The 25,340-nt window shown below is 39.5% G+C and overlaps 1 protein-coding gene across 1 annotated transcript in view; it reads right to left on the bottom strand.

The window, feature by feature from the left end:
• Positions 1-25,340, bottom strand: part of PACRG (parkin coregulated) — a 510,981-nt gene that overhangs the window by 196,666 nt on the left and 288,975 nt on the right. The window contains exon 4 of the mRNA XM_043592716.1: positions 10,121-10,270. Within this exon, the coding sequence (XP_043448651.1) occupies positions 10,121-10,270 (150 nt within the window). The remainder of the gene's footprint in view (positions 1-10,120; positions 10,271-25,340) is intronic.

The raw sequence follows: 25,340 nt of genomic DNA, 5'->3' as shown, positions 1-25,340 counted from the left end.
GGCAAGTATATTTTTCGCATAGGAGGGGGTGCCAATGTGGGGTCATTTCCAGCCTGTGTAACAGTGCTTCCCTGAAGCACTGGGATCCTGGGCACAAGAAGCTGAGGGGAGTGCGGGGAAACTTGGCCTAGTTGAGGGAAGAGGAAGGCTGAGGGCGGAGAACATTCTGGATGGAGAGGGACTGCCCCAGGGCAAGGATCACTGAGGACCTGCCAGCCATGTTCCCCAGGACAGAATCTGCCTTAACCGGCACCTGGCCCAGGGAGTGGGTATGAGGCCACCTCAGGGAAGCATCAGGTTGAAGAGCTGCCCCTCTCCTCACCGTCGTCGGCTGCCCCAGCCTGGCAAGCTAAGGGACAGGACCTCTGGAGACAAGACGGTGGAGGATGATGACGCACCCGCAGAGAAATGGAAGGGAAATCACCCCACTCCTGGTTTCCACTGCAAGCTTCCAGAACAGAGCAGATTGCCGCGGGGGGAGTGGAGAATATCTGAGGGCAAATTAAGTTCAGAGTTTTGATCAATCTGTTAAAGAAATGATTCTAAACATTGAAATTGTGTGACTCAAAGTGCCTTTGATCTTATGAGTGAGTAGAACAATTAAGGCCCCTGTTAAGTTTTATGCAGCCAGGGAAAGGCTCCCCCACTGAATAAGGCTTAGTTTTTGTCTCCAATTCCTTTTAAACTTGCCTTTTAATTATGTCATGAATAGTGACTATTCAACGTAACAATTACACTGGTGACATTCTTATTTTCTCTGCAATGTCCGCATAGAGGCCGCTAAAAAGTCATTTGTTGGTACTGGTGGAAGATTTGCATATAAAGGAAAATGAGAATGAGGACTTAATTATCTACAAATCCATAGATGATATTTTAGGTGATTTAAAAAGCACAAATTATGATCTGGCCGAATATAGGAGTCTCCTTAAATTAAAGCTTCAGAAATCACTACGCACTTTCTTGCCCAGATTAAGTTAAACTTTCTGTTGCAAAAATAGAAAAGAACACTGTTTTCTCTTGGGCGAATATTTGCATGCTTGCTCATTTGGGGCCCATCTTGAGCTTTTAAATACATTAAAGCATATTATACAGATTTCTCTCGGCATGTCTTAAAGGCCTTTGCTGAATTGGTGGAAATCTCCTATTCAGCAATGTGCCAGCGTCAGGCTAGCAGTGGGGATGTACCGGCCAAGGACTGCGAACCAGCTGGAAGCACATCCTTCTGTGTGTTGATCTTTTCCGGACTACCTCAGAGTGGGTGTGAGGGCTGACGGCACACAAATTCCGAACGTGGTTTGGCAGGTTGAACAAACAGCCAGTTGTCCCCACCCTCTCCCTGCCTCTGGGCCCCGGCAGCTAGATGAGGACAGAATCTATACAGCAGGAGAGATGTTAGCAAACCCTAGGGGGGGCGAGCAATTTGTTCTGCTAGTCACAGCCAGGTCAGGGAAGCTTCCGGAGAGGACGTGATGTCTGCGTTCACTTCTGGAGGAAAAAATGTGTGCTAGCTCCTGAGAGTCCCTGGACTGGGATTAGGATGCTCACTCAAGGTCAAGCCCATGGGTGTAGGACACACGGCCCACTCCAGCAAGAAGGCAAGTGGGGCCCAGACGGCCCCTTTCTTTCTGCACAAACAGCAGCCGTGTTACAGCAGGTTAGAAATGATTAATGGGGCTTACCTATGCAAGCCCTTCTAGGTAACACCGAACTTGACATAATCTGGGACCAGGGTGATGCTCCCGGGGCATGGGTTTGTCTGCAATTTGGTGTTCTGCTGACAGTCTGACCCCTTTAGGTAAAGTTACCCAGGGGGTTGGAGGGGAGGCGCTGTAGCTAATGCAAGTGAGCCCCGAATGTGCAGGATGCAAGGCAGACGCTAAGATTCGGAAGGATTCACACAGAGAAGCTGCAATTATAAAAGCCATCTACAAACTGAAAGTAGTATCTGTCTTGGAAAACGGTTGGGATTTCAACAGACCATTCGGGCAGGCAATTTTCAGTCAACCTCCAGATTAGGCCTTTGGATTAGAGAAATACTCCAACCCTCTTCTGAAATGACATGAGGAATCCAGAGAAGGAACTAAAACTATCCACCGGGAGGAGGAGGAGTTGAACAGTGAAAGTTTCTCTCCGATGGAATACTTCCGCGAGTAGGGACGATTAACGTCCAGAAAACAAATTTCGTATTGTGTTTCTGACTGCTGGTCTATAAAAAAGGATATTGATTCTTGGAAATTTATGTTGCTCCTAATCACCTTGCCAAATCATCATATTAATTCTAATAGATTTCACTTAATTTTCTCCGAAGGACCGCCCACAACCACATCGATACAGTTTTCTCCACAACCTGTGAGGCAGGCAGTAGACGCCGTGTCTCCCTGCTGCCTGCTGGTTTGCAGAGCTCACGTGACTTCACTCACGTTCCCTCCTCCCTTCCCCTCATGTCATGCCACTGCCACCCCCACAGAGTGACCCCCTCGCCGCTCCCTGCAGGTCAACGAGCTCTTTCCAGTCTTCCATGCAAACTGCTTTCCAAGTTAAGGAGACTGAGGCACAGAGTGGTTGTATAGCCCAGCAAAGGTCACCCAGCTGGTTAACCTTAAGCCAGGGTTCAAACCCAGAAAACCAGGTGCCAGAGGCTTTGCTCTTAAACACTATCCTCTTTCCTGTGTGTCCATGTACTGTTCTACCTGTCCTTGTGCACAGTCACAAAGTGGCCCGACCCCTTGCCCCACAGGCTGGACAGGGACGAGAACGTGTGTGAGTGGTGCAGTGCACCGCCCTGGGTGAGTCCCTGGGTCCTCCGGAAGGCTGGTGGCAGCAGCCCCCTTGGGTGATTCCGGGGTTCCCATGGTAGCACCCCGAGTTGGGAAGCATTTGCTTCCCCTCTTGGCTTAGCATTACCGAAGGAAGACGAGATCAGTTCCTTGCCACCTCCTGTGCTCACACTTTCTTAGATCCTTTCTTAACTAAACAAACCCTTTTTGCTGAAAGGAAAAGGAGTAGCACTCGTGGAAAGTGGGAGTCTACAGTCAGTTATGACAACTGCGAGGGAGTGGAAGGCTTGCAAAACCTCTAACTTTGCTTAGAAGGACGGGATTTGTATCCCCACGCACCCTGGGAGAGAGGTATACAGTCTGTCCTGGGCCGAATAGTGTCCTCCCAAATTCACATCCTTTCTGGAACCTCCGAATGTGGCCTTATTTGGAAATAGGGTCATTGAGATGTAATTAGTTGAGATGAGGTCACACTGGAGTACGGTGGGCCCTTAACCCAACCTTTACAAGGACTTCTGTGCTTTTCAGAAGGGAAGAGACACAGAGACAGACACCCAGAGGAAAAGGTCACATGCAGGTGGAGGAAGTGACTGGAGTGGTGCATCCATGAGTCAAGGTAGGAGCAAGAAGAGAAGCATGGAATGGATTCTTCCCTAGACACTTGGAGAGCGTGGCCCTACTGGCCTTGAGTTCTGGCCTCCAGAACTGTGAGACAACTCATTTGTTTTTTAAGTCTCCCAGTTTGGGCAGCCCTGAGAAACTAATACACAGCCTTCACAACTGGATTCTGATTTTCTTGGTCATCAGGCTGCCAGGTCATGTATTTCTAGATACGGATAGACAACTCTGAGAATAACTTTTGCCTGTTGGCAGATGCAACCAGGGAGGTCTATAAGAAGAACAGATACAGGGGCAATTTCTAGTATGTGCCTGCCCCTAAAATGGGCTTCTTACAAGTGAATTGGGTTAAAAAAAAAACAAAACCAAGAAACCTTGAACGAAGCAGTATGAGTGAAGAGAAAATTTATTCAGTAAGCATTTGTAGATTTCAAAATGGTAAGGCCATCTGACAGGCTGAGCACATGCAAGGTGCATCTGTGAGGGCAGAGAAGTCTTGACTTTTCTTAGGGTGCTTTGTCCCCTAGGGCTGCTCTCAGACAACCACAGAGCCATCGGTGTTTGCAGATATGTGGGTCCTCCCTCCCCACCCCCGGAGATTTGGAAAGCTGTGCTTATAAAAATGAATGCTTGGAAGAAAAAGGGACCTTGAATTCGAAGAAATGAAAGTTGAGGGGTAAGGAAAGTTTTATATATATTTTTTGAAGGCCTGCTACTTGGGAAAGGGATTAGACATTCAGTGTGCTTTAGATTAGACAGGTAAGTTGGATAGAATATTAGACATAGACTTCAATTCAGTGTAGGACGTGCCTTTCCTTTCAGAAGTAGAATGGGTTACTTCGTGAAATAGTGAAGCTACTAACTTAGGACAGAACTGAATAAGCGAGTATTGGTCATGCAGATTGGGTTAGCATATCAATTCAACACAAATACCTATTAAGCACCTAATTCTTCTAAGTGTGCTATACCCAGTCTGCACAGGAGAAAGGAAACTCAATGTGAACATTTTGACCTTGTAGAACTTGTGGCGGAATAGGGTAGTTGAGTAAATTGGAGACAGGTGCAGACCAAAGGGACCCTATATGCATCTTCCAGCTTTGTTATGATCCTAGGATTCTCATTAGAGCAACTAGTAAAATCTGAGCAGAGGAAGAACCCAGAAGAGATTAGATATGCACACGATTGTTCTAAATCTAACTTGCAGGAATGGGGGGCGGGACAGTAGTTCTAATCTGTTCCTTAATAAGTTTAGGACATTCAATTGGCTTCAAATCTAATAAACCTAATGATTTCAAAGAAACTTTGAAGTAAATTTCTAAAATATAAATCACACTCAAAATTGGACAGAATCCCACAGGGAATAAACCTTGATTCCAAAATTAAATTTAAAGCTCTGTGAAATAACCTTTATGTAAGTCAATTATGAAACAAAAAACAAAGACTTTTTTAGTACACAATCAGCCCCCAAAAGTTTATCAACATTAAAAAAAATCTTTTTAACGTTTGTTTATGTTTGAGGAAAAGGGAGAGAGACAGCACAAACGGGGGAGGGGCAGAGAGAGAGGGAGACGCAGAATCTGAAGCAGGCTCCAGGCTCTGAGCTGTCAGCACAGAGCCCAACACGGGGCTCGAACTCACAAACTGAGATCATGACCTGAGCTGCAGTTGGACGCTTAACTAACTGAACCATCCAGGCACCCTTCAACATGTTAAAGAACCATTGAGAATAGGTTCCACTGGGCTCACAGAAACTCTGGGAGAATTTGAATCAGGTTAATTGAGAACACCTAGGTTTCCATCAGAAGTTGTTCTAAGTGACTACCAGCAGAAATCAACTATTTCTGGCTTTTTCAAATGACTTAAACTTCAGGGTCAAAGAGTTGGTACAAATACTCTGAAATGTTGCAAATTTACTGCATTCTCATCACCTATAGGTTTTAATGTGTCTGAATTTGAACTACAATTTTTAAATCCCTCTTTTCATAGACTTTAATTAGTCTGTAGTGGCATACAGTCTATAACTATCCTAGGAAAAACCTACACGCGAGGGGCCATGTTTGATTTCCACATCCACATAAACATGTCATTTCATTACTCTATCTACTTTCACGTGTTCCATGACATATACTCATGGTGCTATTTGAATTGCTGATGCCTGGAGTCTCTGAACTGTTTCAGGACTATTGGTGCAGTTGGAAACAAAGGAACCAAAATTAGGATTGCCTCCAGAAAGCAGAGTGATTGGATAGCTGTAATCTGCTGGCAGAGCCCCATATTTTAGCTATAAATGTTTTAATGCCATTTATTGTTTCATGCTTCTCAAATGCAATACACTGCACCATTAATTTTGTAGTTTCATCTCTGGAAGCTATAAATCGAACATTCCTATTGTCTTAATTTTCTGTAACCTTTAATAACATTTGCGAAAGAACACAGGGAGGAAGAAATTGCTATTATAGAAATTCTTCCTTCTCTTTCACCCAAAGCAGTGGCTGGAAAAACAGCATGGTTTAGATATCCAAAATCCATTGTTTCGAATTAAGGAAAACAAGCTCAAACTTAGACCCTACTTCAGATCCTCCAAAGAGGATACTGATGCAGGGGCCCCTTGTTTGTGGCACTCAAGCTTGTCTTTTCCAAATGTGATTTTCTCCAAAACATCAGTCACATATTCGAGCTTAAAGATTATGTCAGGAAGAGATGGATTTGAAAACCAGTTATTCTTGAATGAATCCCAGGGTCCTTAACTCACTTGGTCACCCACCTGGCATTTGGCAGGGGAAAGCTGAATCCTTTGAGGCAAATGGATTGCCCCAGCTGGGGAACCACGAGTCTGTGTGTGTTCACAGCCAGGCTCGTGGAAGGGCCAAGGGGAGGAGTTCCACAACCACGGTCACATAACATTCAACCGTCTATTCATGGTGCGATACAGTAATTTTATAGTGCTGCAATGTTTATATAGAATATCATATAATAATATGTGTAATACTGTACCTCTATATAATGTTGTATGATAATCATGGCTATCTCATTTAATACCCAGTCAAGGCCAGGCTGTACGTGAAGCGCCTACGGACACATTATCTTGAATTGTCACATCAACCCTACCGAAAAAGGTGCTATTATCTTTTACACAGATGACTTAGGAGAATCTAAAAGAAATTTAAACGCAAAGAAGTTCCGTGATTTGTGTCTTCTGACTCTAAGATGCTACTCTATTCCACATTATAATTGGCATCTTTAGACTTCTGTTGTTTTCATAACTGTTGAAAGTTAGCCTCATTAAGCCCTGTAAAAAATAACAGTCATAAAGAGATACACAAAGCCACACTTTCTCTTAGGGCAGGAATAGTCTTGTGGGTCTTGCCGTAAGTTTTAGCACCTACAGAAGTGTCGACTGGGGCTGCCAGCCCCGTCTGCTCCTTCCTGCGGTCGCTTCCCTGTGGTCCCCTGGAAAGACTCCAAGCTGGGGTGCCTGACAGCCCGTGCTTGCTTCAATGTTTGTCCAGCCCTTATCTACTCAGCCCACTGCTCGTCTCCAACAAAGTCCATGTGACATTAAAATAGGCCAGAAATTACGAAAAAGGACGAGTTAGTAGAATTAAGCTAAAGCTTGCACTTTGAGGGAATGCTGACAGAGGACGAGGTCGTTATAGTTGAAGGACTATTCTCTGTTTCAATCTTTCCTTCTTTCTGTCATTTGTATCTGGTCTCATTCAAAAAAATATATATTTTGTGATGGGACTGTTTGTTTTGATCTGAGTTTAACAAGACATTGACTTATGTGAAAGTAGGAAAAAGTGGAAACAGAACTCTATGTGTGGAATTGTTTCAAATACACTGAAATTAAGGATGAATTTTTTTTCTAATGTTACATGCTGTAAATTGCTACTATATATTTTTTTATAAATACAACTGTTACTAAAGACATCTGCTGAAATAAAATAAGTATATATGGTTCTGTGAATATGAATATCCATAATTATAAAACAGGATTTACTAAACTATGTATTACAGTTAAATTATTTCTATCCTAAAAACACTATTGTAATTGGAAATCTTACGTATGCTCCTTCTGGTAGAACTGGATCTTTGGCAATATAGCCACTTTGAAGAATGGTTTTAAGTTTTATAGCCAGAATGCTCCAATTTTGTAATATGACCCTCTGGAAATACAGCTTACTGCATTCTGGCTTTGTACTGACAGGTTTCTAAGATAAGTAGAAAATGAGGCTAAAGCTAATATTTTTTCCCCCTCAAATTTCAGAGAGATATTAAGCAGAAAAATAGTTGAATGTGGAATCACTGGTGCATGCATTTAGGAATGTTCCAAAATAATTAACCTTGTTTGGGACCAATTAAGGCTATGGTATAAACTATAAATTCCCACATTGATAAAATCTAAATAGGGATATATTCCTAAAGCTAATTACTTCTTTTGTTAAGGATGTGAACATCTGTGAGTTAAAGAATTAAATAAAGAGTATGAGAAAGATGTAGAAACCAATTGCTTTTGTTTAATAATCTAGAGATTTATCTCTTTGTGGTGGCTTAACTTCTTCTTTACAGGTTTCCTGGAGGATGAGGGAGATTCTCATTGTCTTTCTTCTTCTGTTTTTTTTATTACATTTTTGAAGTTTATTTATTTATTTTGAGAGAGAGAGAGCTACAAGGGGAGGGGCAGTGAGGGAGAGAATCCCAAGCTCTGTCAGCACAGAGCCTGATGCGGGTTTGAACTCATGAACTGTGAGATCGTGACCTGAGCTGAAACCAAGAAGTGGATGCTTAACCGACTGAGTCACCCAGGTGCCTCCTTTTTCTTCTTTTATACGGTACATAATGATGCTTAGATTTGAGTTGCACATTCTGCTGTGGGACCCAAAGGCATTAACACAGTGTTGTAGTGCCTCCTGCTCCTACTCAAGTGAGGGAAGGCAGATGTGTTGGTGACCATCGTCCATGATGGTCAGGTACAGAAGCAGATGATTATATATGAGAGAAGTTACAGAGGGGCAACTTTTATGATGAAAACTCAGACATAGTAATAGTACTTTCCCCACAGGTTTCCATGAGGATTACCAGAAAACACTTGCTAATCACACACTTCAAAAGTGTTACCTACAACCGAGACTTTGGGGGTGGCTGTTCCTTGATTCTTCCAGTATTTAAGTAATTCTCAATCTCTCTCTCTCTCTCTCTCTCTCTCTCTCTCTCTCTCTCTCTCTCTCTCCCTCTCATCTCTATTTCTATCATCTTTATCTCTATCATCTCCATGTCTCTCTCAAGTTAACTAGAGGCTAAATACGATGGATGAACTCAGCACCTCTTTTATGAACCATAATTGAACAATGTTTGCACGTGGAATCATTCTATAACTTCATGGATATTCGATGCCACTCTCCAGTAAAACTATGAATTCTGAATCAAAAATATTTAAACAAGCATTTTCCATAAAGTAGAAATGCTATTACTGAAACTATTAGTTTGTTAGGTCAAAAGGGATTCAATTAACAACACCTAGGTTTTAGTTTCCTGAAAGAGTAACCAACTTGTCTAAATGTCCATGGTAAGTCTACTGCCATTCAGAGGTTGTGGAATGGATATTAACTTGCTCCATTCTTACACTTCCATAACTCCAGGTGAAGTCCTTGTAACCAAATATGTCTAATATTGAGTATGTAAGTAGGTCCTACTATTGAAATACAGCTTAAGACTTTCTGAGAATTCCATGATTTGCCTAAGTAACGAGACTTTTAGTAGCAATTTATGAACAATGTAAAAAATAGTGCTTCCAAACAAAGGAGTTGTATGTGGCAGGAACACTCAGTTTTGTTGCTTGATTTTTTTTCTTGTATGTACATAAGCAGATCATGTCACAAAATTTTCATGCAGTGTTCCGCTAAATTGCTAACTTATTTACATAGCTGTCAGGAATTAACTTCAAATGTTGACTTATGCTATGCATATAAGAAGTATGGGAATTCAAAGTTAGCAACATAAAAGAAAATTAGAGTCACATCCTTTCAAAGAGGCATAAAAGGAAAATCACACTCTCAATGAACAAATATACATCCACTGTCTGCCAACCGATCACCACAACTTGCTAGTGCCTTTGTTAGGGTAGAGCAGATTCATGTGAGCTCATCAGTGCTTTCCCAAGCTTATAGAATTATTAAAACAAATAAATGTATCAGTACACATGCATTTATAATCAGCACTCACCATCAACTAGATTATCTATTTTTCTATTTTTTTTAGAAATGAGAGAACATATATTAAAACTTCCCAAGCCACACGTATCATATTTTAACGATATTGCTTTAAAAATTCATCTTAAGCCAATTAATAAAAACTGCGATTTTAACAGAGTATCTAAAGGTAGAATTACTACCAAGAGAAAGGACAAACTCAAAACCTACTAATGTAGTCACAAGACTATTAAAAAAACTTTACAATTTAATTATTGGAAGATTATAGAACTGCTTCAGCGCTTCTGTACTGAGTAAGTAAGCTGTACGTGTGGGGTGTAATAAATGAAATTGTTAATTTTACTGTTTCCCTAGGGAGTAGCAGGGGAAGAGTGGGAGTTACACTATTTAGATCTCCAAATGGATCTTGGTTTATAAGCAATAATAAATCCTAAATGTGTTGCTAATTAACTCTACTTCAAACCACTCCCTTTTTTTTTAGGGCTTAAAAGACATTTGACTCCTGGGATCACTCACCATTCATATTCTTAAAGATGTTCAGGATGGGGAGGATTTGACGGTAATAGGGCACCAAAGCTTCACCCACCATCTCAGCTGACACAGCCAGATGTTGGAGGACTTTGAGGGTGACGCAAATGACCTGTCGATTTCGAAGATTCAAGGCATCTATACGGTAGGAAAGGGAACAAGCCGAAAATAAAAAGCATTAATTTCTACAATGTGAAGGTGAGTCGATTCATAGACCACGTCGTTGAAATGTACTCTGTTAGCTGGGTGAAACTTTATTATTAGAATTTTGAATGATGCACTGTAGCCTTTCATGTTATAAGCAAGATCTTGTGTGTGTGTTTTTTGTTCTTCCTGCTTGTGCTGATTCTTCACCAAGCCTAAGAAAGCCGCTCATCGTCCTTCACAGAAGAGGCTGGTGATGGACAGGTGGCATGAAAGAAAAAAGATCAGTTAGGGTCGCTGGGGTTAAAGGGCTCCCATGAAGGTTGACAGACACATTTCTATGCAACAACCCTTTCCAGTTAACAACCGTGCGATTCTTAAAACCATTACCAGGAAACAAACATTTATTTGGGAAGGAAGGACTGGGTGTGGTACGTGTGAGTAGAAACTATCGGCCAGTTAACAAACACTGACAACGTTCCTCACAGAAGTGAACATCAAGTGACTATATTTAGACTCTTAAGAAAGCAGGAAAGAAAAGCGAAAATTTTAAAGCTCAGAACTTTCGAAAGAACCAACACTAAATCAGAGACCAAACAAATACACGATGGTTTTTAGAACAATTCTGAACGCACACTCTGAAAGCTGTACTGCAGAGACAGGATGGGAAAGTTACCTGTTATCCCCTCACACGCGGGGTCTGGAAGGTACCATTTGTTCTAGTGGGGAAGGCCGAGGACCAGGGGCCAGGACACTAATAACTGGCTGTATAAACTTGGCCAACACCCTACACTTTCGTTCCTTGGTCATAGGAGCCTATTATCTACTTTCTAAAATGACTAAAAGTTCCCAGATTTAAGTAGAAAGCCTGTGTAAGGCATCTATTCTAGAAAGTCAGAGGGGGTGACTGATAAACTGTGATGCTCCCAGACTATTCCAAGAGAAAGTCAAAGGCTCTTATGTGTCACATGTTCTATCTTGTAGGAGAAGATTTGCCACAATTAAACTCTGTGCCATTTATGGAGGGACAAAGGAACCAGGCTACCAAAATGGATGACGCCACGGTCAATACACCTGTGATGCAGACCTGACATTATTCTTGAACTCCAGCTCACATTTCCAAAAGCCTGGATCTTCTAGCACCTCAAATTAAGTTTGTTCCAAAGACAAGTGGTCTCCATACTTTATATTTTTGTTCTGTTCCCCATACTGATAATGATACAACCAGATTCCTAGCCTCCAGGGTCAAAGTCTGTTTCTCATCCCTCACACTCCTCATGTTGTAGAGCCATCTTGTTCTGTTTTTGCAATGGCTCTTGAATTTGTGTCCTCATCCCATCCTCACCTCCTCTCCTCTGGTCCTGGGTCTCCATCCTCACCTCTAATCCTCTGGTTCTTGACCTAGGAACTCCTCTATTGGAGCACTGTCATGGCTCTTTCCAGACACCCCTTCTTTTCATCTTTCTCAAATGTCCCAACCTGTCTTTTCACACTGCTGCTGGATTAACCTTCCTAGAGCATATTTGGTCATCTCACTATCTGGTCAAAGAGTTCAGAATCTCTCCCTACCCCTTTTCCTACAAAATAAAGTACAAACTAGCCAGGCACAAGGATCACACCTGGAGTAAGTTTGAACCAAACTGAATTATCAATTAAAAATCCAAGAATACAAGGTATCATTGCCGTTTCCTCTGGAATTACTAGGAAGTTTAAAAAAGTCAGATGTGGAAACTTTATTGCCTCCAGCAATATAATGGGTATTAGGGCAATAACACCATAGGATGGCTCCTAACATCTGGTATGGTACAGACTACACTATGGTTTGGTTTAAAAGGACAGACATTTCTCAAGTTATAATAGGGATATGTGCCAATAAATCCAGTTGAAAATGTTGCAAGTCAAAAATGCATTTAATACACGTACCCTACTGAACATCATAGCTTAGTAGGCTAGGTTAATCATGCTCAGAATACTTATATTAGCCCGCACTTGGGCAAAATCATCTAACACGAAGTCTATTTTATAATGAAGTGTTAGATTGAATATCTCATGTAATATATACCTTACTGAAAGTGAAAAACAGAATGGTTGTGTGGGTACAGAACTGCGAGTGTACTGGTTGTTATCCTCACATGGCTGATGGAGAGCTGCGGCTCATTGCCACTGCCCAGAATCATAAGAGAATATTCTACCAGTAGCTCAGGAAAAGATCAAAATTCAAAATTCTGTTTATACTGAAAGCCGATGGCTTTCATGCCATCTTAAAGTCAAAAAGTCCTAAATCAAACAATTTTTAGTTAAGGACTGTCTGTAAACACAATGTGATGAATGGAGAATGCTCAGCTTTAACTCAGGGAACGAATCTAAATATAACTATGGGATTTGATCGTATGATGGCTCATTACCACAGCATTTAGACACACTGCAGGCCATTCCATATTCTGAAAACAACTAGAAATAGAAGGATATAATTTAGCCTAAAAGTTGTAGTAATAAGATATTCAAAGGCAAAGTGTCAGAGTACTATGGGAAGATAGAAAAGGAGAAGGGAAGGTACAGTATCTCACAGTCAGTAGTGGGGGGTTCTTTTTCTGGTTTTATGCAATCTAAAACTTGTTTTTTAGGTAAATGGGTACTGAACCCTGCCTACTGACCCAGTTCAGTTTAACAAAAGAGAACTAGGAACCTGCAGAAATGTTGAACATTCTTTCAAAAAGTCTGCCAATGAAGCTAAACATGTGTAGGTTCAGAACTTCATAGTGCTGTGTCATAGCTCATATAATAGTACCTAATATATACCAAATATTTACATATTCCAGGAGTTAAGCAAAGCACTTTACATATATTAGTTTACTTAATCCTCATTCATCAAATACTTATTGAGAATGTGGATGTGCCAGTCACTGATTTAGGAACTGGAGATAGAGAAGTGAGTAAGACAGATATGGCACTCATTCACTTGCATCTTATAATATAGTATGGAAGAAGATAGTGAATACTACAAGTTTGATGAATATTCATAAAAAGTTGGGTATTTAAAGAGTGACTCAAAGTGGGCCTCCAGCCCAGTTGAGAGAAAGAAGACTGCGAGACTCTAGGGTTGAGTGGATGTTATTTAGGTGAAGAGTATTTATTCCAGAAGGGGAAAGAGCGTGCTAGAAAATGTCTCCTCTCCTCTTAGATAAAGGAGTCCTCCTTGTACAAGATAGACTCTAGCTCATAGGGATAAAGTTCTACTTAGCAATGTGGGAAAAAACTCCAGATATTTTAGAAACTGTCTTCTAAATAGTTTCATCATTGTGTACATATTTTCCTTAAGGTCATTTAGAAGTGGTAGGAAGAAGCATGTAGGTGTGTGTAGATATATATAAATGTAGCACTTTTTCTCAAGCTAAAAGATTCACTAGGTCCCATCTTGCCATATCAACCAAATGGAATCAGATGTTTAAGATCCTGGGTTTCTGCCTTTTCTCTCTACTCATCCGTACTTCCCACCCCACTTCTTAAGACGAACTCATAGCCACATCCGAATAAATGTTTTATAAACTGTTTAGTGAAGAAGGATTAGGCGTCAAAACAGAACCACATGGGTGTGTTGTGTTTTTCAAATACAAAATAAATGTATAAATGAGTGCATACAACTCTCATTCCATTTTGGATATTTTGTTCTTCACCAAGAAAGCCTTTCTGTTGACACTATGAAGTCACAAGTAAGAGAATCTATTAAAGATGTTAGAAGAGAGAGCTATCTGTGCATGGGTATAGCCCATGCTGTACACCCTATGGACACCAGCCCATCTGGTGACTGCAGAAAAGATTTTTGTAGCCATAGTGGTTACTGAATATTGGCTTATCACAGTGGTCTTCTTTTAGAATATGTATGTCAAAGCTTGCAATAACAGAGCCGGGGATATGCTCATTTACTATCAATGTTAGAGTTTGCCATATAGAATATATTGACTAAAGAGTAAAGTTTATATATATATATATATATATATATATATACATATATATATACATATATATATATGAGTGACAATAACATCAAACTGCTGTTGATTAGGTTTATGCCTGTATGTATAGATAACTGATCACTTGGAAATAAACTAATAGTGTCCTTCACCATGGATAGTAATACTAGCTATCAGGAAATAATTATTTCATTTTACTGCAACCTTGATTGAATTAACATGGTTGTGATACATGTTATTGGATGGACAATGACTGACAAGTAATATGTGTGAACCATTACTCTTAATGGCATCTAAAATGGAACTGGATGACCAGGGAATAGTTCTAAAACCTCTGTAGTCACTGTGAAATAAAGGCAGTGTATGCACTATAAAAGCCCCTTCACTTCATCCAGGAGGGATCTTTTTATGCTTCCCCTTTCCACTTCAGTTCCTCTATTTTTCTTTCTCATTCTTGAGGAATGAAGATATACCATTAAGTTGGAAGTCTTTTTGTTCTTACTATCCCAATGGAATTAAATAAAAAAGACGGCTTTTTTTTTAAACAAAGTTCTTTTTCTTTGAAAAAGTATGTTAACAGATATAAAGAATATGATTCTGTAGCTTGAAAGAGAAGGAATGTGTTTATTCTTGTGTTGATGGGCCTGAAAGCTATTGTCAAGACATAAGTGAGAACTTTGAACTCAAGATTTAAGATTTTGAAAAGGGTCTGACATGAGACATCTACTGACATTATAGGTCAGCCAGTGGAACCTTTCTATTCAGAGAATTGGATTTCTATTGTACTGCTTACTGCCTTCAAGAATAATCAACAAGACAGAGCTCCCAGATATATAGAAATTGCTGAAGAATAAGGAAAAAAATAATTTAAAGTCAAAGTGGTAAAACTTATTCATCTTAGATGGTTATAAGTTACATGTATGATTTTTCTCAAGCATAAAATCTATTATTGCCATAATCTGTGCAAAGTCTGAACATTTTCTACTATTAGATATGATTCACTACTGGGAAATCAGGAAAAATGGAAATATTTCTACTTCTTCTTTTAAAACTGGAAACACCAAACAAAATGCAAAAGCCAACAATAAAATCTAAAAAAATATTTTTGACATATGCTATAAATGTTAATATCCTTGATATACAAATAGCTATCACAAACCAATAAAAGAATTTGCTAATTAAAAATTGGCAAAGAATATGCATAGATAATACACAAAATAATAAAACAAATAAACAATATTCCAGAATGTTCAACTTTGTTAGTAATCAAGATAAACACTACTTAATAATTTTGAGTATCATGTAACAGAAAGGTTTTGAAGAGTTAATACTCAGTGTGGACACAGGTTTGGGAAAAGAGGCACTCTCATAGATACCACATTACAAGCCATCACAACCTTTCTATAGCAATATAGTAGTTCCCCCCTATCTGTGGGGGATATGTTCTGAGACCCACCCCGCCAGTAAATGCTTGAAACAGCAGATAGTACCAAAGCTCACATATGCCATGTTTTTTTCTATATGTGCATTCTTATCATAAAGTTTAATTTATAAATTTGGTACAGTAAGAAATTAAAAATTATAACTAATAGAACAATTATAACAATATACCATAGTAAAAGTTATGTGAATGTGGTCTCTGTCCCTCTCTAAATATCTTATTGTACTATACTCACTCTTCTTGTGATGATGTGAGATGAGAAAATGCCTACATGATGAGATCGAGTGAGGTGAATGACGTAGGCTTTGTGACACAGCATTAGGCAACTACCGACTTCTGACATATGCCAGAGGAGGATCATCTGTCTCTAGACCGCAGCTGACCACAGGAAACTGAAACCATGGAAAGCGAAACCATGAATACAAGTGCGTGTGTGGGGTGGGGGGGCAGGATGGGGACTACTGTGTGCTTATAATTAACCCAGCAATTTCACTTCTGGGCATTTGGTCTAAAGTATGCAACAGTGCAGAAAGAGTGATAGGGAAGGATGTGAAGGATAGTATTATTTATAACTAGAAACAATCCAATTGTTTCAAAAACAATGGATTAAATAAAGTCAGGTGTACCTACATAATGGAAAATTATAGTTACTCAAGTCATCTAATAGAAAAATATTTTTTAAAAATAGGAAAGTGTTTATAAGATACAGGTGAATAAAAAAGTAGCTTATAAAGCATATTTTTACTATGTTCTCATTGTGTAGAACAGAATTATATACTCCACTGCAGTAGAGATGATATTTTCCATAGGTGTATACAGACATAGGGTTTTATTCCATTAAAAAACATAATTTTTAATACTGCTTAAAAATGTCAGTATACTTTGCATATTTACCTAAAAATATTATTCTTCATGGTCATAACTTTGTATATTTTAATATAGTGGAATATGGAACTCTCTCCTTATTCTTTCCCAGTATTTTCTTGATTACTCTTAACCATTTATATCTTGAGGCAAACTTTAACATAATTTGGTCAGGTTAAAAAACATGCTTGAGACTGATAATTTCAATAAAAATTTATTGAAATTTTTATTCAATAAATTTAGAGACTAATTTTGGGGGAAATTATCATCTTTACTACTGAATCTTTCCATTAAAAACATGTTTCTCTTCAGTTTTCCTTGTTGTATTTAAGCTCCTCAGAAAAGCTTTATGATATTTTTCATTTAGATTCCGCATAATTTGTTAGGTTTACTCAAAGCAATTTTATACTTTGTTACCATTTGTCTAAGAGCATATTATCCCAAAATGCATTCTGAAAATTATTGAGAACACATACATAAAACATATTATTTTCATATATTTATTTACTGGCTAACTTACTGAATTCTCTTATTGGTTCTATTGTTTTTGAGTGAATTCAGTTGGTGTCTGTAAGTAATTATATTACCACAAACATTGCTAAATTGATCTTAGCTTTCTGATATTTATTTTTGGTCATATGACAGAGGCCGGGATTTCTGAAAGAAAGTACAGTATTATAATGCTGAGGGCGGACATTTTAGTTTTTGGATCATTCTCATTTATTTTGATATCTTAAATGATTATTTTTATTATATAAAATGTGTACAATATAAAGGGTCATTTGACCATTTTTAAGTATACAGTTCTGTGGCATTAATAACATTCACAATGTTGTGCAATTATCATCACTATCTGTTCCCAAAACGTTTTCAAGTTTCTATTTCCAAACTCTATACCCATTCTGCAGAAACTCTCCGATCTTCTCCTCTCCAGCCCCTGGTGACCTCTCATCTACTTTCTGTCTCTAGGAATTTGCCTATTACAGATGTCTTCATGTATCTGAAGTAATTTTTTGAAGTTAAAATATTTTATAAATATTTAAGCTTGTTTGGCCTAATATATTACTTGAATTAGATTTAAATGGATATAAATTTTTCCGGTCAAGGGGCGCTGATCATCTAATTCATTAATTTACAGAGTATAACGAATTCACAATGTGTTTTCAAACTAAGTGTAGGTTTCAAAATTGTAGAAATTTTTCCCCTTCCAAAACAGAACTCAATTTTCTCTTTCTTCCTCTGTCCCTCTCCCCTGCTCATTTGCACGTGTGCTCCCTCTCTCTCCCTCTCTCTCTCTCTCTCTCTCTCTCTCTCTCTCTCACAAATAAAAAAAAAGGAAGAAAGGGGTACCTGGGTGACTCAGTCAGTTGAATGTTCTACTCTTGATTTCAGTTCAGGTCATGATCCTGGAGTCCTGGGATAGAGCCCTGCAATGGGTTCCATGCTCAGCATGGAGCCTGCTTAAGGTGCTCTCTCTCTCTCTCTCTCTCTCTCTCTCTTTCTCTCTCTCCCTCTGCCCCTCTCCCCAGCTCCAGCTCTCTCTCTAAAATAAAAAAAAATCAACTAATTAAAAGTAACAGAACTCAATTGCTAAATAAATATTATATGGCCGGATTTCTCATATTCCTGGATAATTAAGCATCAGAGACTTAGGTCAGCTATTATGAACATCCAGGAAGCCTACATAAGGGTTACAATTTTGTCTTTAATTCATTCTTTTCCAGTAAGCATTCTGTACATAAAAAGCATCAATTTTTCTCTATCCCATACAGAAAGGAATTATCTTTATTTTCTATCAAAGTTTTGTCATTACAAGTGATTAATTTTTTCACTTTTCAATTGGTAAGAATATATTATGACTTTAGGACCACAGCACACAATTTAGTATTTGGTGAGAGTGTTTGGCTTTTCTTTCCCTTAAATACTTAAAGATAGAAAATAATTGTTTTAAAAATAAATGAAAGTATTCATTACTTAAATGGACTTAACAGTAGAGTCACTAGCATGATCAACCTTACACTCACAATTCTGTAGACATAAAAGAAGCTGAGTAATGACGTAATCCTGTGCACTGCACCTTCTTGCTGTGGCCAAGGTTGGCTCTGTGCCTGCTTTCACACATACTGAACACCTCCAATGGCGGCAAAGACTAAACTTCCCAATACCCTGCTTTGTCAGAAAGCAGTGCATCGTTTGGCTTTTTGAACCTTGCTCCCCTGCTGGCTCAGTTCAGCCTGAAGGAGCAGGTGACAGATGGAATTATGACCAAGGGAAGGTGTTGGCCAACGCTGACTCCATTCTCCGAATAAGACCAAGCCACAATCTGCTATGACAAGCAGGCACTACCTCTGAGAATTACTGTTACATTCCCCTCCTCTGGTGGAGGGAGGGTTTCTAAATTTACCCAGCTTTAAGGCAGTGGAAGCAGCAGACTATGAGGAAGGACAAAACATACATAGGCTTTCCACAACACTGGCACTCTGAGAGCCGTAGCACCAAACAGAAGGCAGATAAACATACCCATTTCTAAGGAGGAGCTGCCCTCTCCACCCCAAAGCAGGAATTTGCAGAGCTACCCCCTGCTGAGCTTGGCATCAATATCTGGTACAGTTCTGGGGTCGATTATTCAAGCAGATTATTTGAGAGCTCCCAAGAAACTAGCAGTGATCACTATGAGCCAGGGGGAGTTCTCTATAATATCAGGCCAAGCTTATTTCATGTACTCTTACGACAGAGATCGTAACAGGACTGTATCAGCGAGACATCTGGCAAGACCTCCCTTGTTTTTCCCTTTTTGATTTTTGTTGTTGTTTTGTTTTAAAAAGAGAGAGAGAGTATGAGCAGGGAGAGAGGCAGAGGGAAAGAGAGAATCCCGAGCAGACTCCATGCTCAGCACAGAGACTGATGCTGGGCCCAGTCCTGAGGGATCATGACCTGAGCCGAAATCAAGAGTTGGAAGCCTGACCAACTGAGCCATACGGGTGCCCCTGGCAAGACCACCCTTGTAGGCAAGGTACAGACAGGCGTGGTTGAAGAATTAGGCTTTTTTTTTCTTTTTTCTTTCTTTCTTTTTTTTTTTCTTGTGTGAACAATTGAATCCAAGCAATATGCCCTGATGATTTTGGTCCCACTGCAATACCACCAAGGTCTATACTTGATCTAATTCATTTTCCGTTTAACATTTTTATTATAACTTGGATGAGAGTTATAGAATTCAAATCTATTAACTTTTCAATGACCCAAAGTTAGGAAGTCTGCAGAGATATGACCATGAAGGGCCACCATGAAGGTGAAAATAATAATTTGTTCTTACTATCATCTTGATTTGGCACTGTGCTAAACACTCTACTTATATGATTTGTTAATCCTTACATCATTTCTGGGCAGTAGGTTTTATAATCCCCTGGAGGAAATGAAATAATTAATTTGCCAAAACCGTACAGCTAGTTAATCGCAAGCCGGAGTCTGCTTTGCATGAGCTCAAGGCCTGTGCTCAGAGTGGTTAGACCCAACTTCCTCCCAGCATCTCATCAAGTCCTGGTGGAAATGAAGCCAGACTTGGAACCTGTTCAGGAGAGAGGTTCAGAGCTGCACAGCAAACACAGACTTTAACATGGACTTTGGGCAGTGAGACTAGATACCTGCTGGGTCCTGAGCTCAAGCAGCTTGTTCTTAAGGGTCATGGGGGAGCTTAGTTTTCTGGCATCTTCTGAGCCAGCAAGCAACACTCTGTAGTGGGACTATACTTCGACTAGAACTCAGCCCTGCATGGAAGGATGAAGACTTGCAGATGAAGTTTTAGCCTTGGCAAGTAAAAACTCTTGCCCTAATCAAGACAGACAATGATGATGGTAGTGATGATGATGGTGATGGTAACTATTATACTTACACTAGGTGCTCTGCTAAGAGCTTGAAATGTATTCACTCATTTAATCACTGAAATAACCCATACATTGGGTACCATTCTTCTGCCAATTTCAAAAACTGAGCCCCAACATGGTTAACTTGTCTAAAAGCTGGTAAGTGGTAGAGTTAGGATTTTGACCAAATGGTCTGCCTTCAGAGACTCTGCTCTTAACCATCACATGATATGGAAAATTGAGGACAGCCAATACATGATGAATTCAGTTTGAAAATGTACTATTTCTATTTTTAGCTCTTTATCCCTTTTATTCGACTGTGGGTTTTTTGTTTGTTTGTTTGTTTTTTGTTTTTTTGGCATGGACAGCTATACGCTCCATTTCCATCACCTCTGCTACCTCTCTCATTTTTGTTTTCCATCTCTCTCATTCATCTTCCCTACTCAAACAGGGCTGGGCCTAATTTCCACTCCCCATTACAGGTTCAGAAAGAATCTTTCCTCTGGTGAGTGACCAGCTAACTGTTCAAATATTTCTGGGGTTGTCTAACCCCTGCCTCAGAGAGCTATCACCCTGCATCTATGAACACGTTATTTCTGTACAGGAAATTTTGTAGAGTGACATCAGCTTTATATTATGACTTCTTAAATGGGGAATTAAAGATGGTAACTGACGGGTTAAGTGTGAGAGAAATGGGTAGAGAGGAAGGAGGAAAGAACAGTGACCATCCGAGAGTTGGGTATTATAATCCCACCATGATTGCTCGTATTCAACACAACACTTACCACTTGTTAGAAGCCTGCTTTCCACACAACCTCACATAGTGATCACAACTCTCTGAGGTATGTATTAAATTCCTTATTTTGGAGATGCAGATTCATCTCATATACTCAACGAGTTGGACTACAAAGAGCAGCAGAAGCAAAGGCCACGTTCATGGCCTTTCCAGTGGCCATGCTAATTCTCGAAAAGCACAGAGGAAGGTGGTCTTTAACAACAGCTACTGAAAGTTCACAAGATGGAGGTGACTTCCTCAGAAAATGGATGTTTTAAGCTATAAGATTCCAGATTCCGTTTCCCTCAATAGCTATGGGTTCTCATTTGGGAATCTGAATTGGTCAGTGTAAGTTAGGTTTGCTGCAGGAACAGATTAACCCCAAAGTCTCACTGGCTTTGCAGAGAAAAGGAGAATCTCATATGCCCAGTAGACATCCAATTCAGGTTAACACTGGGCACGAAGAGAGATAGAGGGCCGTGCATTGTCTCCAAAAAGCTTAGTTTGGAGGGAGCACACACTTCTTCTATTCACAGCCCAACGGCAGTTAGCCCCATGGTTCTGCATAACTGCATAACAGAACTGCTAGGGGCCTGAGAGATATTTGGTGCTCAGTAAATGTATCTGACGTGGAATTCATGTTCTTTGGGGAAACTGACCATTCTCCTTTCCTCTAACCTGTACTATGGGCAGCTTGCATGACCTAGGTTAATCCAGGATATCCCATCCCCCTTGACCACAGCTCAAGGCTGAGCTGAGCATGTGCCCCTCGATGGGATATTCACAGCGAATCTTTAACTTTTACTTTTTCTGGAGATTCAGAGACAATGACACTTTGTCTTTTTACAGGTGTAAGTAAGTAAGCATGTAGTCCCAGGATCTACTGGGCACATTTGGAGGCTAAAAGGGAGCCAGCTTTAAATGACCTTGCATGAAACAAAGCAGAGGGTGACAATGGTGAGCCACCAGATTAAACCTTGCTGGGATTGAGACTCATCTCTGCGTTATTCAGTTATGTAAATTATTAAGCAAACCTGACTGACAATTTGAATTTTTTTTTTGCATTTTGTAACCAAAATAATCCTAATGGACCCCTTTTCCATATTTTCAGAACAAATTAGCTATTTCCTTCTTAAATTAAAAATCATTACTTTTTTATGGTTATCACTTTAAAAATAATTTACCTGGAAAATTTCAATGTATATAAGTAAAAATTATTAGATCACAAATAAAGAATAATGCATTTCACTTGTGCTTGCTCCTTTCTAATTAAATACAATTCTCAAGACCATTTTTTGTGTTGTGATATGAACTCTCATGCTTTATCCTTAACTGGTATATTTTTTTCCCATTGAGTATTCTTTAACAAGAGTATTTTGCTTTGTCAAATGTTATTGTTGCTTGAATGTTAAGTGGCTTTGGCTGTGTCTGTGCATGTTTATCCTTTATAGCTGGGTGACCTCAACTCATTAGAGCTCTCCTAATGAGGCCACTGTCCTATGTGGTGTCTATTTGTAGATCTGTGATATTTCTGTAATTCTTCAGCCTCTGGAGTCACCTTGCCTTCTAGTAGACCATCTCACAAATGTACGTTACTACTCATAAACAAAAAGAATCACCTGAAAGAATGTAAGATGAATAAACAAAAAATTGATCTCTCCACTTAAATAATTTCCCTAGCCGATGCAAAGCATTATGTCATTATTCTCTTTATTCGCTGCTTTATATTAGGGATTCTTACACAATAGTTTTCGTATTATACACATTATGGTGGCAAGCCTAAATGGCCACTTCACAGTTTTGATTATGACACCTATACAAATTTTAGTGTGGACGGCAGCTATGTACCTGATTAAATTAATTTTGCCAATATTTTGATGTATCGACTATGTACTAGCAAGCCCATTAGATGCTGTTGGGAATATGTTACTTTCTAACATTATGTTCTAAGTGACTGCAAGAAAGGAAGATAGAAAGTTCTGTGGGGGAGGGAAGGTGGGGTGGGGAGAGGGCTGGAGTTTAGGGTAGGCAAGGAGAGGAGAAACAGAAGAGGTTCCATAGAACAATTCTATTAGAGCTGGGCTTTGAAGGTCCCTTATCATTGAGGCATTTGGGGATGGGAGACTGGGCATTCTCGAAAGAAAGCAAAGGTACGGGATAAGAAGTTTTATAGCACATCTGCTTTGGCTATAGCACAGGGCATACAAAGGGAAGTGCAGTTGACCTTTGAACAACACGGCTACATGGATCCACTTATATGCAGATTTTTTCAATAAATACAGTACAGTACTATAAATATACTTTCTCTTCCTTATGATTTTCTTAACGACATTTCCCCTAGCTTACTTTATTGTAAGAATTCAGTATATAATACGCATAGCATATAAAATATGTGTTAATCACCTGTTTATGCTATCACTAAGGCTCCCGGGCAACCATAGACTATTAATAGTTAAGTTTTGGGGGAGTCAAAAGTTTCTAGTGTTGAAAGACCTATGACTCTAAATTGAAATTTCCCAGGACAATGAATGAACACATAGCTGCATGATGCATATCAACATGAAATTTGACATCACCATGTGGAGAGTATCCAGAAAGTTTTCAGAGATTGGGAGATAGAGGCCACAGGCAAATGACTGAAAACCCCAATGGCATCAAGATGTTCAAAGCAAGGTAAGAACTTGGGAGGCCACAGAGACGTGACCTCAAAATTCTGAATGGACATTATTTTCAACATAGCCAAACTAATAATCAAGTGTGATGGAAGGATTTCCAGATAATAAGGACTAAAACTACACCTTTCATACACTTCCAGGGAACTACTGGAACGTGTGCACTATAAAAATGATGAGGAAAACAAGACACACAGCTAGGGAAAAAGAGGGTAAACCTGAGAGAGGAGTAACAACGTCTCAGGTCACCAGATTGGAGCAGAAAGATGGAGGGTGGAAGGACCAAAGTCTCCAGAAAAAATAAAATTGATGGGTTACCTGATGTTCTGAACATTTGGAAAACAACATTCATTTGCTAGATCTTGAAGCATTTGAAAAAAAATAGTAAGTATATACAAATCAAGCAAACCACAGGAAAGACAATGATCACTGCTAAGAGAGACAGGTTGTCTAAAGGAAGAAATGTAACCGTAGATGTGTGATTCGCGACAAACAAGACTGGTGTGATCACAGTAGTGTAACAGCTGATCATGGATCTGACCAAAATAGTGACATGACTGTATCATAAAGATGGTGGGGGGAAGAAGATAAGCTTGTGGAAGAGAGTTAAATGTTTAGAAATTGAGATATAATTGACATACAATGTTCGTTTCAGGTGTACAGTGTAATGATTTGGTGATTATATAAATTGCAAAATGGTCCCTACAACAAGCCTAATTAACATGTCACCACATATAGTTACAAACATTGTTTTCCTGTGATGAGTGCTTTTAATACCTACTGTCTTAGCAACTTCTAAATACCAACACAATATTGTTAACTACAGTCACCTTGCTGTACATAACATCCCCCATGACTTCTTTGTTTTACAACTGGAAGTGTGTACCTTTTGACCACTTTCACCCATTTCTCCCACCCCCAACACCCAACCTCTGGCAACCACCAATCTGTTCTTTGTATCTATGAACTTGTTTTTCGTTTTGTTTTGTTTTAGTTTCTTGAGGTTGCACATATAAGTGAGATCATATGGTGTTTGTATTTCTCTGACTTATTTCATGCAGCATAATGCCCTTGAGGTCCACCCATGTCGTCCAAAAATTGTAAGATGTCCTCATTTTTTTATGGCTGAGTAACATCCCATAATATATATACCACAGTTTCTTTATCTGTTTACCTATCAACGGGCACTTAGGTTGTTTCCATATCCGGCCATTGTAAATAATGCCACAGCAAACATGGAGGTACACATACCTTTTTGAGTTAGTGTTTTTGTTTCTTCGGATAAATACACAGAAGTAGAATTGCGAGATCATATGTTAGTTCTTCTTTACATTTTTTGAGGAACCTCCATACTGTTTTCCACAGTGGCGGCACCATTTTATATTCCCACTAACAGTGCAAGAGGGTTGTGCTTTTCTCCATATCCTCACCAACACCTGTTGTCTCTTGTCTTTTTGATAGCCGTCCTTCTAACAGATGTG

The sequence above is a fragment of the Prionailurus bengalensis genome, chromosome B2 (assembly GCF_016509475.1).
Source record: "Prionailurus bengalensis isolate Pbe53 chromosome B2, Fcat_Pben_1.1_paternal_pri, whole genome shotgun sequence".
Lineage (NCBI taxonomy): Eukaryota > Metazoa > Chordata > Mammalia > Carnivora > Felidae > Prionailurus > Prionailurus bengalensis.
This window is presented reverse-complemented; position numbering and strand designations above follow the sequence as displayed.